Raw genomic sequence first — 19,960 nt, 5'->3', positions numbered from 1 at the left:
GTGTATGTTGTTACGGACATACGTAGCAATTCCATGCACCTCGTGGTATATCCAGGAAATCGATCTCGGCTTCGGAATATTTCTTCGCTGGAAACACGAGTTTCTTGAATGGCGATGACATCGATATTGTTGTCCAGCAAAAATTTTGACAGGTAGTCACACTTTGCCCTGCTAATGCTTTCGATATTCAGTTGAAGGAGTCTGATAGTTGGTCCAATGTTTCTTGTTAATGAGCTCTGAAAAGAACTGTTTCTGCTATTTAATTGATATGTCATTGCCAGGAGATCCTATGGATAGTCTGGCTGCCTGTAATCACTGTTGCTCACTTAGCACCACCCAGGAGGCATGTGTAGGGTATTTTAAGGTTAAACCTACGGACGTGAGCAACGCAGGATTCGAGCCTATCATGGCGCCAAAGAGGACTTCCTGCTAGCAACTCCAGATGCAGTGCGCTGGATTGAAGGACTGGATATTCAGTTGTAAAGACAAACTTAAGTTTCTTGTGTGTCAATATAGGTAATTTAATTTCATGATATGTCTGTATTAGCCATACGCCAAATAAATGAAGTCAGTAAACCACTGCATGGATTCGGCGCTAAGCTACATGAGCGGGCAACATAACTGCAGTTTTTAGCGGGTAAAATTTCGTCATACATCACTGTATCGTCTACCGAAAGCCCGAGATTGCCACTAATACTATCGAATAAGTCATTAACGTGTAAAAGAAGAGGAATGGTCTTAGTATACACCCCTGAGGAACACTAGATATTTACTTCAGCGCTTGTAGATGATTTGCCCATCCAGGATAAGGTGATGTGTCTTGCCGTAACATTCAGAAAGTGACTTACTGAGCGTTTACATAGACTTAATATGCTGCATTTGACCTCGCCCGGTGGCAGGAAGCACAGAGAGAAGAGATAGCGCCTCTACGCGAGGTTCCGCTACGCACTCCCGCGCTGCGCTGAGCAGGCCAGATAGCGGACTCATTGTTCCGGCTGCGCCCCGCAGGTAGGCAGAACGCGCGTCGCGTCGCGTGTCGAGTGTGCTCTCTTCCGCGCGCTGCCGCTGCGTGTGGAGTGTCTTCGAGCAGCGCAGCTTCTACCATAACTGGATAAATACTTGACCGACTGAGCGCAGAGCTCGAGTAGCGACCGGTGAGCGAAGTTCTTCGGTTGTGCACGCAACGGACCAGCAACAATGCCCAACTGTCCCAAGTGCGACAAGCCCGTCTATTTCGGTGAGTCAGAAGCCATAGCGATTGTTGGTCGAGAGAGCACGAATTTGGAAGCACAATGTTTAGTTTTAAAATTCGACGCGGAACTATTTGTCGGGATAGAATCTTTTCTTAGATGAGAATGACTTATTGTTCGCCTCCAACGACAGAATTTTACACTCCTTCTACTGCAATATACGAGCAATAGTTATTTATATCTTGTAAGAAATATAACCCCTTAAAAATAGCCGCTTATATAACAATGTTTTCTTACAATCAGACGTTTGTTGCGAGCGCTTGATAGTGTTCAGTTATTATTTTGTAACATCGTATTGCTCCGCCTTGCCTTGTTTTATATATACTGATCACAGCAGTGTAAAAAACTGCAAGATCTCTTTTTTGTTACAAATTTGCTAGACCATCGTTGCAGTGAATAGTTTTTATTACTGAAGTTCTGTCACCTGCGTCTGTGTTTATTGATTCTTCCGTCGCTGCTTGGTTGAACCATTTCGTATTTATTAACGAAAAACACAAATTGGGTATCTTCTACTATATGAAACTCTTAGAAATTTCACAATTTGTATCTTTCATTTATGATTTTACGTCCCCAGTTAACCTAAACATTTGAATGACAAAACAAATGTCGTCATTTCCTTCTCAGGTGATATACGAATCTGCAAGTGTGCCAGTAGTGTTGTGAAGTCGTTTCAGCTTTAGTTTATCTGTACCTAGTTGTGTTACACAGTTGCAGTGTGATGCGGATGACAATTACAGTTTGGTGCGTTTTGCTGATCAAATTAACTGAAAGCCGTCAGAACTTTTATCTGATACGAAAATGGGAAAATCATGTGTTATAAACGGAGTATTTGCTTTTTGTAATGTATTGCTGTAGAGGATATTAGCATAATGCGTGAGTTTGTTACAGACGACAGAGGATACCCAAAGCTCGCATTAGTGCTACCTTGGTGTATGTATATTTTCTGAAGGAGCTGTTTTCTATATGGTGTAAAATATATGATTCGTTTTAACACTGAATTGGAGAACTAAACGTTTTTTAATGGTTACATGGCGCCACGCAATTGTTAATATACGAAATACAGGCACGCGTGTAATCAGATTTTACGGTTCGCAACACTTAATCTGAGCGCTACAGCGATAAGAACTCGTGTCCTGGAGGACGGCGGTTCGAATCTCCCGTCCGGCCATCTAGGTTCAAGTTTTCCCTCTTTGTCCGAGGGTTACGACCGATTTCTGTACAACAATCCACGTACAACATCATAGTTATGGGGGGGGGGGGGGGTGTTGTACTCCAGTCTTCCTTTCATTGAGTAGTTTCTATAGGAGACTAAAACATTTTCCCCATTTTTGTATAAGGTGGACTATACCTACAAAACCAGTTGTATGTTGCAATAGAAAATTTCTTTTTCCTTTCAAAAACAGACAACGCATTGAATATTCGGGGGAAGTTTTCAGTTCAAGCGCCGAACTTGATTGTCTGACATCGATATCATATAAAGTAGTTTGATGAGCTTGTAGCTGTAGATCTTTTATTTTCAGCGTACCATGATGATTCATATTAAGGACCAGCCTATAGTATTGGATGTTTGTTGTAACTTGAGACAACTAAATATCGCGAAAGCGACGCATCGTACGAAAAAAAGTGTTCTAGGTGAAAAGTTAATGTTAGTTAGGGTATATCTGTCTGTGCTACAACTGGCCACCACCCGCGACGGTGGGGTCAACTTTGGATTTTCAAATGGGGACCCGCATTTAAATTGTATATTCGGATTCTACGCCAAAAAATATGTGATGTTAACTCGAACCCTTGTTTCCCATTCATGGTAGATAGCGCTGTAATCGACGGATGCAAGTTTGTCCGTTCTTGCAATTAAGCACCGACGCATTTAATTCTACATTCCATTTACGATCTGAATACGAACCTTTGCTTTCTAACGGTTAGTACTGATCGTTACACGTTAGTTGAGTGTTGCAAATGTGATCGCACAGTACAGATAATATAGGTAGACATTAACGTTTATGGCAAATTATGTTGTTGTAAAGTAACGCAGTTTTCCGTTCCCTACCGGATTGATTTTTGTGAGTCCCCAAACCATCGGAATGTTTCATTTCGGTGGCCGCCCTCGAACCCCGCCTTCAGGGCGACAGATTTCGGTGTGTGTGTGTGTGTGTGTGTGTGTGTGTGTGTGTGTGTTTCCATCCAAACGCCTAACTCTCGCGCTGGCGGCTACCGGCGTAATGCAAGCCGCAGCCAGAATTATAACGTAGAATATCCATGAAGTTATAGTGACTGTCGCACTTGCCACAGGTACTCGCTGAAATTATGCATCCCAGTCATGAGAAGCAATGGGACTCACCGAAATCAAGCTTCCCGATCGGAACAGAAAACTATTACATCCACACCTGACGTTGGAATGGCTAACCATATTATACTGTACAGTCAAGTTGGCAACACTAAAGTAAATTTCGAACATAAATATCTACCGTTAGAACACAGGTTTACATTTACATCGTAAATGAAATGCAGAATGAAATAGCAAGAACAGGTACACTTGATATTTTTCGATTATAGCGCCATGTACCTCGAATGGGTAACAATGGTTTCAGTTAACCAAACGTAGTTTTTAGTGTTGAATCCGAATATGCAATAAAAACTGGGGACGGTTCCCATCTGAAAATGAAAAAGTTATCCCCGCCCACGCAGGAGGTGTGGTTAGGAGGTGGCAAGGTGTAGCCTAGACAGACGTTCCCTTTGCTAGTATTAGCTTTTCACATAGAACATTTTTTTCATATGATGCTTCATTTTCGAGATGTTTAGTTGTCTCAAGTTAAAACAAACACTATATAATAGAGGGACGTATAATTCCAGTACCACTGCAGTTATTTTCTCTTTTTTTGTGCAGTTACCCAACTACCGAAACATTAATCGACTTCACGACTGCAACTGAAGCATATAAAATAATGAAATAATAAACGCTGAAAAGTAACTTAGTGAGGTAGGAACAGATTCCATAAGCGATTTCCCAGTCTGTAACTTAGTGAGGAGAATGTAGTGATAGTAGCACTACTAATAATACGTATTCTGCTCTGCGGTGTCCTTGCAGAGTCGGGAGCTTTCTCTGGCCAGTAACAGCATTTCGTGGGACAGCAGAACCGAGGCAGAAGTAATGAGACAGCCTCTCTCTTCTAGTCGTGGTCGTTTGCAGCTGCAATCAGCAGACCGCTTCCGGTGGTCGCATCCAGTGCGCTGTGACATCTCTTCACGCGGCGTAACTGGCGAACGTGACGTGACCATGCATAGCGCTCAGGCTTTCAATGTCGGCGTGTCACGTTCACACATTTACGACTTTCGAGAGCTGCGCCGGTCCGTGGGCGTTATTGGACGAGATTGTTGGAAGACAGAAAAATGTTGCTTTTGTAGTATCAAGGATATTGCGCTAATGTTTGCCCACAGTATTTTGTTTGATTGAATTTTTTTGGTTATGAAATTTTGTTTTCGGAGGCCCACGTACGTCTTACATTAGCTGTCCACATTTGTTCATTTTGTGTATTAGTGGACACAGCCATAACGGCGTAATCATTCAAATGCGCAGTGAAGAATTAGCACTCCTTCTTCAGGCCACGAGTGGCGTACCGGGACCATCCGACCGCCGTGTCATCCTCCGTGGAGGATGCGGATAGAAGGGGCGTGGGGTCAGCACACCGCACTCCCGGTCGTTATGATGGTATTCTTCACCGAAGCCGCTACTTTTCAGTCGAGTAGCTCCTCAGTTGGCATCACGAGGCTGAGTGCACCCCGAAAAATGGTAACAGCGCATGGCGGCTGGATGGTCACCCATCCAAGTGCCGACCACGCCCGACAGCGCGTAACTTCGGTGATCTCACGGGAACCGGTGTATCCACCGCGGCAAGGCCGTTGCCACGCAGTGAAGAATAAATTATAAAAATTTATATTAAAAATGCAGAAATTCCTCTAGCTGTCTTTAAGGTGTCGATTTTATTTTGGCAACTAGTTTCAACGTATGGGCCTGAAGATGACGCTGTTACAATGTTGAAACTAGTTGCCAAAATAAAATCGACACCTCAAATACAGCTGGAGGAATTTCTTCATTTTTAATATAAATTTATACCAGCTGACGTCCTACTGTTCTCCATTTCAGCTATGGATGTACGAGGAAATTATAAAAAAGGACTTGTGACTGAGGCAAACAATGTAATATTTTGACTGACATATCAAGTATCAGTGCTTATGCCACACTTACATAAAGCATTGTTCTGATAGTTACCACTTATTTTTCTTTCTATTACACTTAAACTGTTCACGCAATCTTGCTGTTGCGTGGCGTGATTTGGATCACAGTTGTCGATTTCGGAACTTAGTTAATGCAGGTTCCGGTTTTTCAGGGAACTTAAAACTTCACGTCTTCTCAAGTGTTAGTTCTTTTAGGTAGTGCACATCCTGTCAAAGCATTTAGTGGAAGATTCGTGATATCGGCCCTTGGCAAGCTTCTTCGGGATTGTTTTGTAGGCAGAGATAAGGAATTTCGCGCACTCGAAACCACGTTCAACAAATGGTTCATTTTGCTTTTGAGCGGAAATCAGAATAGACATTCAGATGTGCACTGTAAATGTGTGGATTGGCGACTAGGCGAGAAATACGTGTGCTTCACTAATTCTGAGATCTGAGGCGTTGTCGTACTGGAAAAGAGGTAACACCAACACGCTGATGGTCGCGTATCTTTAATTTTGCTTCCAGTATTGTATAAAAAGGACTTGTGGACATTATTCTACCTTCTTCACCTGTGATTGTGGCAATGCGACCACCTGCAGCGAATAAAAAATACCACTGTTTTGCCTTCACTCCATCCCTTCAGCTGGGCGAGCGTTATAAGGGCAAATCAGTGCGCATTACCGGCACCAGATTAGTAACTGATTTACTCAAACGCTATGGAGAAAATAATTTAGTTTTTAGTTATCAACTTCGTGAGTTGCTCTGAAACCCCTCTGCGACTTGGGACAACCTTTGTCTTGCTTACCTCAATCAAGCAATAATGTCTTCAATGCTGCCCTCATCGCGAAGAAAATAGACGCTATTTACTCTGTAGCAGATTTGACATTTCGGAATGAGTTCCATTGTCACGTGTAAATATCCCATTGTTAACAACGGAGGAATATCGTTGAAGTAAAGGCAGATACGCCGGCCCGTGTGGCCGAGCGGTTCTAGGCGCTACAGTCTGGAACCGCGCGACTGCTACGGTCGCAGGTTCGAATCCTGCCTAGGGCATGAATGTGTGTGATGTCCTTAGGTTAGTTAGGTCTAAGTAGTTCTAAGTTCTAGGTGAATGATGACCTCAGAAGTTAAGTCCCATAGTGCTCAGAGCCATTTGAAACAAAAGCAGATTCATTGGACTGTGTGGCAACGTGCGACTCGCGAATATTTTGAGGCGATTGTCACACGCGCAACTTGTAGTTGGGTATCTTATTTCACTAGACCCATCTTCTTCGCCGTTTAGTACTGCTGATAACGAATACCAGTGTCCTCAAATGATTCTCTCCCATCCTCAAAGATGTTAAAAAATGTAAAATTGTGCGTTTCACAACACGAAAAAGTAATACCTCCGAATATTTTACGTGAAAACTCTTAAAGCTCTTAAAATAAAACAAACGTTTGTAACATCCTGCATCTTTATTATCCCTGTCTACATACTTATGTCTCAAACGTAGTCACCCTGGCGACGGACACATTTCGCCCAACGAGAGACCAGTTTGTTGATACGGTCGCTGCAGGGTGTTTGACTTTATTGACGGAGCCACAACCTGCGTGCACCGCTTCGTCACTATCAAAGTGAAGTTCTTGAAAGTGTCCTTTAAGTTCTGGAAACAGATGAAAATCGGATGGGGCCAAATCGAGACTCTATGGAGGATGATCGATAACAGTGAATCCAAGGCGTCGGATTTTTGCGGATGTCGCAGCGCTTGCGTGTGGTCTGGTATTGTAATGCTAAAGGAGAGGGTGCTCCGTGTGTGGACGAACTCCTCGAATTCGAAAATCTGTTAGAACACTCTGTTTCTCATGCAACGATATAGTTACGTTACACGCAGCCATGCCACACGCTACAATTCGGAGGCATTACTTTTCAGTGGTAGTATCCATGGCCAAAGTATCAAAGAGTCACAAATGGAATCGGCCAGCTCGTACAAATACCTGGGGGTAACACACTATAGGCATATGAAATGATACGATGACATTGGCCATGTCGTAGGTGAAGCAGACGGCAAACTTCGGTTTGCTGATAGAATTCTACAAAGGGGATTCCATACGAATGACCGATACTTGAATGTTGCTTAAATGTGCACCGTATACAGAGAAGGGCAGCACGAATAGTTACAGGATTGTTTGACCCGTGGGTGATTGTCGCAGAGATGCTGAAGAAACTGATAGACGCAGATCATTCAGAGAAAACCTACTTAAGAAGTTTCAACAACCGACTTTAAATGATGACTCTAGGAATATTCTACGATTCCCTACATATCGCTCCCGTAGGAATCGAGAGGACAATAACAGATTAATTAGAGCTCGCACAGAGTCATTTAAACAGTCATTCTTCCCGTGCTCCGTAGTTAATGGACGTGGAAGAAACCCTAATTAACTGGTCCAGTGGGACGTACCCTCTGCAATGCACTTCGCAGACTATGGACGTAGATGCAGTTCTATGGAATTTCTTGTTTGTCTTCGATATCAGCACCACGTCGTCAGCATACAACAGATACTAAAGAAACGAATATAATTTTTGTTCCATAGATCTGTGGTGAGGAAATCCTTAAGGTCGTAGGTATTGTCATAAAACAAGAAAACTTAGTACAAGTGAAGCGACATTTTTCCCACGTAGGCCGTACATTTCATGAGAGCCTTTCTTAGTCACACCTTTAGTTTCGGCCTACAAAGCCATTTCCTAGAGTTTACCCAGAGAAAGGAGTCATTCCCATGAAAATTGCAGCGAACTGGTAATGTGTTACCATTACGAACGGTACCACATTGTGTGAGTTCACTGCCATTTTCATGTATATGACTCCTTGTTCTGTGTGAACACAAGGAAATGGCTTTTCAAGGCGAAACTAGTTGTATAACTAACAATAATAAGAGGCTGTAATAATGGATCACATATTGCCATGAGAGATGCAGAAACTGTATAAATTTTTCAAAATATTTGTTGTAACAGTCTCACTTGCATTTAGTTGCATGTGATAACTAGTCAAATCTTACGGTTGAATTCGAAAAACCCTAACTATGTTGATTTTATTAGTTTATCTCGCAGTACAATTTCATGTGTTATTTTTTTATTCGGTATAATATTCGGCTCATGTAGTAGAGGTATGTGAGAACTAACTTCCAACACAGTTTTCGTAATTCTGTAAACATTTATATAACCAGTGTTGAAGACCATTAACATTTTTCAGAAAGGATAGTTTTTCTCCTGAACTATGTTACGCAATGATGCATTAGTGTACGTATCTTCTGTGCTATATGTGGGTACTGACTGCAAAGTGTGGTGTGAATAGAATTAACTGTAAAGAAGTAATGATTGAAACGTCATGCCTGGTGGTGAAGTTTAGCTGCATAGACAAGGAAAATGTAGTAAGCGATAAACTTTTATCCTTTCATTATTTTGTGGAAGCTGACAACGAAGATAAATGAGATTTTCACTCTGCAGCGGAGTGTGCGCTGATATGAAACTTCCTGGCAGATTAAAACTGTGTGCCCGACCGAGACTCGAACTCGGGACCTTTGCCTTTCGCGGGCAAGTGCTCCACCAACTGAGCTACCGAAGCACGACTCACGCCCGGTCCTCACAGCTTTACTTCTGCCAGTATCTCGTCTCCTACCTTACAAACTTTACAGAAGCTCTCCTGCGAACCTTGCAGGACTAGCACTCCTGAAAGAAAGGATACTGTGGAGACATGGCTTAGCCACAGCCTGGGGGATGTTTCCAGAATGAGATTTTCACTCTGCAGCAGAGTGTGCGCTGATATGGTAGAGCACTTGCCCGCGAAAGGCAAAGGTCCCGAGTTCGAGTCTCGGTCGGGCACACAATCTGCCAGGAAGTTTCATAACGGAGATAAAGTTTCGAAAAGGCTAGAAATTGTGTGTTACGTTTGTTGGTGGTCTCTAAGTAGTCCCATTGTCATACAGTGGATGAATGTATTGTAGTCTGGTTAATGTGTGTGCCATTGAGTAGATGTTGATAGCTTTTTAAATTGGGCCAACAATTATATAAATCCATGAAAAACATATTTTTGCTATCCCCGGAAATTGTTAGGCAACGGCCTTGCGGCAGTGGATACGCCGGTTCCCGTGAGCTCACCGAAGTTCAGCGCTGTCGGGCGTGGTCGGCACTTGGATGGGTGACCATCCAGGCCGCCATGCGCTGTTGCCATTTTACGGGGTGCACTCAGCCTCGTGATGCCAATTGAGGAGCTACTCGACCGACTAGTAACGGCTTCGGTCAAGAATACCCTCTTACGACCGGGAGAGCGGTGTGCTAACCCCACGCCCCTCCTGTCGACATCCTCCACCGAGGATGACACGGCGGTCGGATGGTCCCGGTAGGCCACTCGTGGCCTGAAGACGGAGTGCTAGTGTGGAAATTGTTAGATTGGCCGTCTGGGTATGTTTGACCGGGTGATCGCTTTAGCCATTTACTAATGTACAGGGTGTCTGGAAGTTCTTGCGACAAACGTTCAGGGGTGACAGATGATGTCACGGGGACAACTTCTGCAAGAGACAAAAATGCTGGCCGACACTTACCGGAGATGCCAGGCATTGTTTTGTATTGGTTATGCCTCTGCGAAGCGGTAGGACGTAGGCATTCTGCGGCAGTTGTATGCACTGCGTGTTGCCTGTAAGCCAGTCATCTGCTCCGCGTGAGAGGCGGTAGGCCGAGCTCGAAAATTTTTTCTCTCCGCCTAGAGACACTCGTTCTTGGGGCTGTCTTGTTGAAAACCACACTATCAGTTTACTGGGCAGGGAAGTATGAAGATGCAACAAACCTGGTTATTTGGCCCTGCCAGTTCGGTGAAATCTTTGCGTCCTACGGTCGGCTAATTCAATAAGACGACGCCTGGTCTCACCGGGAAACGTCAGCCGTCATTTTACTATAATAATAGATTCACCGAGACAGTGACATATTTGCAGTGATACTCCGTGTGACGGTATCCACACTGCCTTCTTCGCAGTGGCAGGCTCGACTAATACGCGCGGTATGCGGGACACGTGGAGTGGCAGCAGCTGGAGTGCGCACGGCAGCCCACAGGGGGCGGTATCTGGTGGGGCGGGGGTGGGTTGGGGGCGGACAGGGCAGGACACGGAGGCACGCGCCGCTGGACAGCGAGCGATGCCCGGCACGGGGAGCGGGGATTCCAGCCACAGGCACGCCTCTGTCCCAGTCCAGCTGTGGGTGTCCTCTGGCCTGCTCGGAGGCCGACGCTTGACCGCGCGCCGATTGGATTGCCGTCACTGTCAACGTCACCGGCGTCTGCCGCGGATCGCGTATCCTGTCTGCAAGAACCTAGTTTCCCAGAAATACGGGCCAGCTAACGGTGCGCACACATTCAGGACAGTCAGTTAGTGCCTCGTTGTCGGGTATTAAACGCCCAAATAAGTCGAATTTATAATTTGTGAAAGGACGTGTCCGACACTGGAGAAGGCATCACTGCTATCGCATCAAAACGATAATCATATAAGCCCTCTTTGTTCGACAGATAAACGACAGGTCATCCAACATTTGAAATTACTGGACGTCCGTAGAACCATATGTAAGTTGATTTTTGAGCCAAATTTCAACTTTTTCTTGCGAACATTGCGGCCGCCACCAAATTATTTATGGGGAGTAATTTTATAACAAATAACCCTAAACGAGACCTAAATGTATGTCTGTACCAGACTACATCTGCATCATACTTAGCAATCATACACAACCGCTGTCTCGATGGAAGATCCGTACCAAAAAACGGGAAAGTTGCACAGATCGCACCAATATCCAAGAAATGAAATAGACGTAAACGGCTGAATTAAAGACTCGTATTACGTAACTAATGAGGACGTACTGGATAGAATTGGGGAGAAGAGGAATTTGTGGCACAACTTGACCAGAAGAAGGTATCGGTTGGCAGGATACGTTCTGAGGCATTAAGGGATCACCAATTTAGTACTGGAGGGAAGCGTGGAGGGTAAAAATCGTAGATGGAGAGCAAGAGATGAACACAATAAGCAGATACTGAAGGATGTAGGTTGCAGTGGTTATTCGGAGGTGATGAGGCTTGCACAGGATAGAGTAGCGTGGAGAGCTGTAACAACCAGTTGTGGACTGAAGACCGCAACAATAACAACAACAACACTAACGTCGATTTGCAATCGTATTTTCGAACATATTATGTGGTCGGCATTATGAATTACTTCGAAGAAAACGACGTATTGACACATAGTCAGCACAAATTCAGGAAATATAGTACTTTTGTAAAACAACTAGCTGTTTGTTCAAATACGAAGTGATGAGTGCTATCGACAAGGGATTTCAAACTTCTTGTATATTTCTCCATTTCCAGAAGGCTTTTGACGAAACAAGCGACTTGTAATCAAATTGCGTGCGTGTCGAATATCGTCTCGGCTATGCGACTGGATTTGTGATTTCCTGTCAGAAAGGTCACAGTTCGTAGTAACTGACGCAAAATCATTGAGTTAAACAGAAGTAATATCTGGCATTCCCCAAGGAAGTGTAATAGGCCCTCTGCTACTCCTGATCTACATAAACAATTCAGGAGACAATCAGAGCAGCGCCATTAGATTGATTGCAGATGATGCTGTCATTTACAGTCTTGTATAGTCATCAACGTCCGCCTCCACACTGCCAAAGCGGACGAAGGCTACGCCTGAGCGATTTTGTTGGGAAACACTGCAGGATCCTCCGTACAGCCCGAATCTTCCACTGTGTGCTTTTCACACCTCTGGCGATCTGAAGAAAGACGTGCGTGGACGTCGGTATCAGTTGGACGAGGAGGTGCAAGACTGGGTGTGGTTGTGGATCCGTCAGCGACCGATCGCATTCTATGAAACAGGAAATTATTGTCTCGTCTCCCAGTGAGATAAATTTGTCATCCAACACCATCGGTTGGACATTAGCAGCAGCGAGACTGGCGAATTACCGTCCGTTGCTTAGGCTGCCGCTGACGCCACAACGGAGAAGGCGCGTTTGGAGTGGTGGACGGGCAAGCGTGGTCTGCTGATGAATGGCATCACGTTGTGTTCAGTGATGTTCTCCATTCCCCCAACTGACTCGTCGGCGAGTATGGCGATGACCTGGGGAGAGGAACCATTCTTCCAGTGTTTTGGAGAGGCACAGCGGTGGCCATCGGGTGTGACTTCAGGGCACGGCTGGCATTCAGTGAATTGAGCAAACTATGACAGTGGGCAGTATGGTAGGATATCTTTTTTAAGACATCAAGGAATTACTTCCATGGTTCTAGAGGGAGCCGATGAAGGCAGAGATTGGAATACATCCAGCAAATAATTGAGGACGTAGGTTACAAGCGCTACTCGCGGATGAACAGATTGGTACAGGAGAGGAATTCGTGGCGGGCCGCATCAAACAAGTCAGAAGACTGATGAAAAAAGAAAAGGGGGTGCCATTTTTCAACAGTAGAATGCTTGTCCACGCATGGCAAGTGCCTCGATGAGCTGTCTGCGTGCTGTTGACGTACTCCCATGGCCAGCTAGATACCCAGGTCGGTCCCCGATAGAAAATGTGGCTGAGTGGCTCGGACGTCGACTCCGTCCCGTTGTCCGCCTGGTGACGCGTTTGCCTCTCATGCAGCGGGCCCGGTTTCGATTCCCGGCCGGATTGGAGATTTTCTCCGCCCGTGGACTGCGTATTGTGTTGTCCTCATCATCATTTCATCATCGTCGCCACGCAAGTCGCCCAATGTGGCCGAACTTCCCCGGATGGGGCCTCCCCACCATCAATGCCTACGATCATTTCATTTTCCGTCCGACTGCAAGTGCCACGATATCAAAGACTGCAAGTGCCAGGATATCAAAGACTTGTGTCAACAGCGAGAACCATTCTGCCTCTGGAGAGGATACAGTGAAGGACGCCCTTCCCAACAGAATCAGTGCTCGCATCCAGGCCAGAGGACGTAAAACATCATACAGATGAGTGGGTTCATACTGCAAAGATTTTGACGCGATTTTGTAATCACTGAAATAACATCACATATTCTGTTAAGCCGTGGAATTTTAATTTCGTTTCAGCGACACATCTCAATGCTTCACCTTCTTTGCCAGGCAGTTTAATTTGATCACGGTCGCAGAATTCGCTTGTAAAAGTTCAAACTAAGCACGGAAATCAAGTTCTTTGCCGTCGCGTGTACATGCCTCAGCTCAGTTTCAAGTAATTGCACCAAGTCTCTCGGTAGCAACCCACAATACTTGGCACTTGACGGTACAGTTCGCGTAAGCAGAAAAGGAAAATTTCGTCAACTGCAAACTTTTACCTAACACTCACTGCTATCATTTCGCTCACGGTCGACGTGTCGGCCACAGAGTGTGGACGTAAACTGCCGACTGACCCTCCAACGCGCCACGTTCCAAAACCCGCATCGTTGATCCGCGAACCCACACAGTGCCCAGAACCGCTACAAATTTTCACAGCTGAGCGTTAGCGGTACGATTATACTAACATTTTAGATCCGCTTTGTTCCATCTCTGAGGCGAGACTCTGTAAGAGCTGCAAAATACGTTCCTTCAGCTTCAGTAGGCTATAAACCGAACCCAAAATATTTTACTTCCGTACTTTTTTTCATAATGAAAGAGATGGTAGTGAGGGGTGCCAAATCTGACAGAACAGCGCGAATATTCCGAAAATTTGTAGTTCTCACTTTTCCCACTGCCTGAGCGCAATTGCGGGCGGGGGCAGCGTTCTGATGAACACTTTTCTTTTTCGTCAGCAATGCTGATCGCATTTCAGGTATTTTGTTATCCAGTTGACCCAAAGGACTTGTGCAGTACTCGCCAATTATGGTATTCAGTTTTGCAAGGTAAACAGTTTGAGGAGTCTGTGCCGGGTTACTGGCTGTTATCCACTGTTAGACTGCTGTTTCGCTTCTTGAGCCGGTTTAAAAAAATCGTTATCCAAACAGGCCAGAAATTCTGAAACAGTGAAACATGGATAATACAGTCGAGTGCAAAGACAAGAAATTTCAGTTATTGTGCATATCGACATTCCTGCACGTATAGCGCTTACCAGATATATTTCGACATGTGAATATAACATGTCAGTTTCCTGAAGTATCCCTGGAGCACTTCCATCAAGTTCCAATGTCGTTCTTATGTCAGCACCATGGCTGATTCCATCTCCATCTTAAACTGGATGAGTGTTCCGTCCCTAATGATATCGACGTCGACGATGCACAAACAGTTCCTCATTTCGTTTATTCGCACGTAAAACACCCCATGTTTTCAACATATTATTTTAAAAGTTGGGAAACCGCAGCCAAAATTATTAAAATCACTACCGTTGACTTGGCTCTAAGCAATCACTTTTTCGCACAGTGACTGTTCAAAAAAGAAAAAAAAAACTGTGATTACACAGCTCTCATTGATATATGACGCTTCATGGTAGTACACAATTATTTTCAAGCCATTGTAATTTTTTAGTGTTTTAGTTTCTTGTACAGATCACATGAAGATTTATCTCTGTTGATGCGAAACTAGTAGCGACGTTTTTTAATAAAAGTGCTTAACAGCCAGTGCGGAAAATTTTATTTACGATATTTTCAACTCTTAGCTTGTATTGTCTGTTGGTGTTCCGACAGTATTCTCTTTCTATCAGAAAATTGTGCAGCTTTATGGCAATATTATCAGCGCCTTACTGGAATTTGCTACACTTGAGTGTTCTACCGATCCCTCCACGTGGAGCGATCCATTAATCTTACCTCTCTTACAGCTGCACAGGCGTCGGACCGCTAATCACCGCTCGTATCTTGACAGGTGCCACTCCTCTGGCTGATAGCCGTGTGTCTCCTAATAGTCTCTCTCCTGTGTACTTCAGAAAATAAAAACACGGCTACTGAGTTGTGTTGCTCATTTTGATTGTGGAATGAGTGGTGGCGTTGTTTTTATCTAATCTGCTCAACGTTGCTTCACTGACAGTAGTGACCGCATTGCGTATTCTCACCTCCATGATTTCATAACTCATGTCACCAGAATTCACATGAATTCATGAAATCTCTACTGGAGGAGGAATGGTGTAGCTTCAGATGCGATGCTTCAGCAGAACTACTAAGCAGTGCAATATTTTAACTATCGTATTTCCGCATGTATGAGACGTACCATATTTCGAAAAACTGTGTGTCTAATAAAACAAGTCACAAAATGCTTCTAAAACTTTTACTTAATGAAACATGCCATAAAATGTTATAAAACTGTTGCTTAATACATCGTGCCATAAAATGGTTATAAAACTTTTACTTTCGTTCCGCGCCCTTTTGTACTGTATTTGTCCCAACTTTTCCGCCCTTGTTACCGAGATATTACGTCACGTTTTGTCATGTTTGTCCAGAAATAGCTCGTATTAGAGGTTTTCGTACAACGCTGAACACCAGCTAAAAGGTGAGCAGCCTGCAAAGGCGAATGGTGAACAAGCGTTGCTCCTCTTCTAACAACGCAAACAATTCTAGCCAGGCTACAGGATGAAGAAGCCCTGCTGAGAACACAAAAGCAGAGAAAGCCCACGAAATGAGAATTCATTAAAATGGAATTTAGAGAAGAAATCTAAAATAGGGACTCAAGAGCAAAGGGTGGTTGGCATTTCTATGTTCCGAAAATTAAGTCAGGATGAACTGCTGACGACAAACAAGTGTTCCCTCCCATACGAGGACGCAGTTCACGACCGCTATCGATTGAGCTTGCGTGCACACAACACAGTGCAAAAAGATGTACGAGTTTTATGAATAAGTCTTTCGATTTCAGTGGTGGAAGACACAAAATTTTGAGTTAGTGACTGTTCTCGAATGTGTATGAAGACTGCCTTCAAATTGATGTGCTAAGTACCAAATGTCTTCATGAGAATGGGGTTGAAAAAAATGTGAAGGTGAGTGCACATTATTCATGACTTGTTACGAGGCATGCAAGCAGTCAATGTTTTTCCATTCGTGAATGTAACAGAGTGGGGAATGACTGTCTACTGGGTCTAGAAGTGTACACGGCGTCTCAGACACTTAGGGAGATAAATATGCAGCTGGTAGAGGATCCTAAACTTAGAATTCTAATGTGGAGAATCAAATTGAGGAATAAATATTCCAGGTAGTACTTGGTCTCGAATGAGCAGTGCGTGTGATGGGCGTCTTCGTAAGCTGCTCAAACGACTGCCTGTCGCATCACCGTAGGTGCTACTGCCTTGGAAAAGCACTGACAGTGTGTACATGAACGAAGTTGCATCGACATACCACAGGTGCCAAGGATTGTGATAATAATGATGAAAAAATATAAATATTGTAATATATTAATGTTAAATTAAGAGTTTATTTTTGTCTGTCCTTATTAAATCCCTGTATAAAAATTAACAGATTCCAAATCAGAGGAATACGCCCTCGGAAATATTTGAGAAACATGTGTCAGACATTTAATTTAACGACACTAATAGTAAAAAAAATTGTCACAACCATATCAACGTCGTAATTTAAATGGTATGAAATCTAAGTGTGTGCTCACCGTTATCATTATTTCACTTAGCATGAAGTTTGTGAACACGATCTGCATTTTGGGGCTCTGCAAGCGTGTAACTTTGGTAGGTGAGTTTGGGTGGGTGGGGGGGGGGGGGGTTGTTTGTTTCGGCCGTTACTGACTAACATCAACGGTCGATCTTCTTCCTGTTAGGTCTTACTCTTTGTGCCTTGCTCACTCAGCTTCGTTAGGCTCACGAGCATGTCGAAGTAAGTGTGCGGGTGGACACCTTCAGCTGGTCGGGTTGAAAACCCACTGTCGTACTCTAGCTGCCGTAGATGGTACTGATAAATTGTCGTTTGGAGGGGGTTTTGAGTACCAACACCCCCCCCCCCCCCCCCAACACAGATCCACGCATGCCGGAGGCTGAATAGCGACAGTGACATATCGACGAGCAGCCTCAGTTCGTAATCTAGCCCCTGACAGCTGGGTTGTGCCTCTTCACAGCTTCTCTTCGCCACACGGACATCGCCCGCTCGCTCATGCATGAAGTCATCCGATTTTCACGGCCATGTGTCTGGCGTCATGCCCACACATAGCTGCTGCTCGTAATTCTCTCTCTCCTGAGCCGCGGCAGCGGAACGTTCTTCAGTCAGCGGAACAGACCTTCTTCCGAGTACTAGGGTTCCTGCGGAACCGTCCCAAACATATCTCCGATAAGCAGGGTTCGTTATACTCCTCAGTAATGAAGGCGAACGTTGGTGGATCCTGAAACCGCGATATACGGGTCATCCTAATTTATGTTCTCCGTCAGTTACTATTCTGCAAGCGCCCATATCAGTACTTAATCAAGTGGTAAACAGACCTAAGTGATACGGGAAAATGTCAGGAGGCTGCATCAAGAGTCCTGCTACAACCGTTCAAGTTTCAATGGATTTTATCTATCGTGAGGTACATGGAAAATGACACGTTTATAAAAATCCCATTTAGTTTCCGAATCTTGTTTCGATTTCCATGCGTACATGATACTCTTCTGAGAAGACACAATTGTTTTTCTCGTAATATTGGACACTGCGATAAGTACTCCGTCCTACTAACTTATGTGACCTCAAATATTTTTTCATTCTGGAAAGCTAAGAAAGACGTGACATCTTTCACAGTCAGCATTTTTCTTGCAACGGCAGATTGTGCGTGTATTTTTTCCGCGATGTAGGGGTCTAAATACAACATCATTTATGAGTCTCGAGAGTCTGCTGGTCATAATTGTCTGTTGCGCTGCAGCGTTCCTTCAGAAATTTTTTTGTTTTGTGTTCTTCAGATCTGTTAACTTTGAAATGTCGCGTCAACACTTTTGCATCCCGCCTGGAAGACGGAGTGTGGGTAGGAGCAGGAAAAGGTGAAAATCTCTCTTTACTGCAGTGTGAATTAAAATCACCTTTACTTTAGCAACAAGAGTAATACATAACTTTGCCCTTAGGTGCTAAGTTGAAGCGAAGTGTCCCGGCCGTCTGCTGTTGTTCAAATGGGCAGAATCTGGAGCGGAGCTCGTAGAGGTCTCCCGCTCCGGCTAGAGTGCGCTGTCGTCGGTGTCCCTGTCGTAGTGCCAACCTACGCCGTGACATCGTAGCTATCGATGCCACAAACACACTGCACAGTTTTACAGATAAATGACCTCAAGGGATGGTGAAAAAGACGCATCTCTGTATTTTAAAAATATTTTTATTCGGTTTCAGCCGTGCAAGCTGTGGTCAGCAGCCTTGTTCGGTATGAGTTAATAATAATATAAGTTTTTACTTAGAAGTCTACGTAGAACTATGCTGGCTTGGAGCAGGACGTGTAAATAGCATATAGCCATATTTACATGTGATTGTGTAATGAGAGTATAAAATGAATCGTTCTACAATATTACCATTAATCGTGTATGTTAACAACTTTATATAAGTTACGTAGAAAGACTCGCACCAAGCCAGAGCGTCACACCATCGAGAATAAATAAGCGTCTAACTAAATCACATTGAGAACTGACCACTCTGAATATTAGATATTGCCCACAGTGTATTGTTTCTGTTGTTCACTTGCATCGAAAGTTAACTTTCTCTACACTTTTAAATGTATCAGACTCTTTGTTTATTGACCGCTGATCCTCTTAAAATTAATGACTAAACGCAAAGTATTAAAGATGCTGGCTTCTCATTCGCTCATTCTTCACAGGCCTGTTGTGTCGGTATCTGGGCCGACACCGTGAAGTTGAGATGGCTGAAAAGGCAAGCTAGACTAACGCAGACGGGCGTGAAGTACTGGAACAGGATACGCAATTAATGTTAGGAAGAAAAGTACGGAGCAGGTTTAATACTTAACTTTACTCATTCCTTGTGGTACATCGATCTTGACGATACACAGAAGACTTTAAGTACAATCACTGTATGGCTAATGGCGCCTTGCTAGTTCGTAGCCATTAACTTAGCTGATGGCTATTCTGTCTCTCGGCTAATGAGAGAGAAAGGCTTCGTACATCTGGTCGGTAGCTAGGTTCTCGTACAACTGGGGCGAGTGCTCTCTCGTATCACGAGACCTGCCTTGGTGGTGGCGCTAGGTCTGCGATTACACAGTGGCGACACGCGGGTCCGACATGTACTAAATGGACCGCGGCCGATTTAAGCTACCACCTAGCAAGTGTGGTGTCTGGCGGTGACACCACAAGGCCTACACTTTTCCCCACAGCACTAGAAATTTACAAGCGTTTGTGGAACTGGTGGACATTTCCATTGTGCGCAAATGCCCCTATCTACAGGTTAACCGTCTCTCTGTGAGCACCAGCTCCTTCTCCTTCGTCATTAACAAAGCTCAAATTAAATCGTTGTATCCTCAGTGTCACATCACTTGGAGCCGTCATATTCTTTTTTTCCATTACACTCGCTTTTCTAACATGTCATATTCAACGTATCAGAGATTCGCTTAGTGACCTCTGTTTCGAAAATAGGGGCGCTTCATGTCTAACTATCGAACAGCTTAAG

General features: G+C 44.3%; 1 protein-coding gene across 1 annotated transcript in view; it reads left to right on the top strand.

Moving 5' to 3' along the window:
- The first annotated feature begins 1,080 nt into the window (after nucleotides 1-1,080).
- LOC126458233 (cysteine-rich protein 1-like) overlaps nucleotides 1,081-19,960 on the top strand; it is a 145,246-nt gene continuing 126,366 nt past the window's right edge. The window contains exon 1 of the mRNA XM_050095130.1: nucleotides 1,081-1,237. Coding sequence (XP_049951087.1) covers nucleotides 1,198-1,237 — 40 coding nt within the window. The 5' untranslated portion in view covers nucleotides 1,081-1,197. The remainder of the gene's footprint in view (nucleotides 1,238-19,960) is intronic.

Source organism: Schistocerca serialis, chromosome 2 (genome assembly GCF_023864345.2).
Source record: "Schistocerca serialis cubense isolate TAMUIC-IGC-003099 chromosome 2, iqSchSeri2.2, whole genome shotgun sequence".
In the NCBI taxonomy this organism is placed as follows: domain Eukaryota; kingdom Metazoa; phylum Arthropoda; class Insecta; order Orthoptera; family Acrididae; genus Schistocerca; species Schistocerca serialis.
Note: the sequence above shows the minus strand (reverse complement) of the source record. Positions and strands in the feature narration are given on the sequence as shown.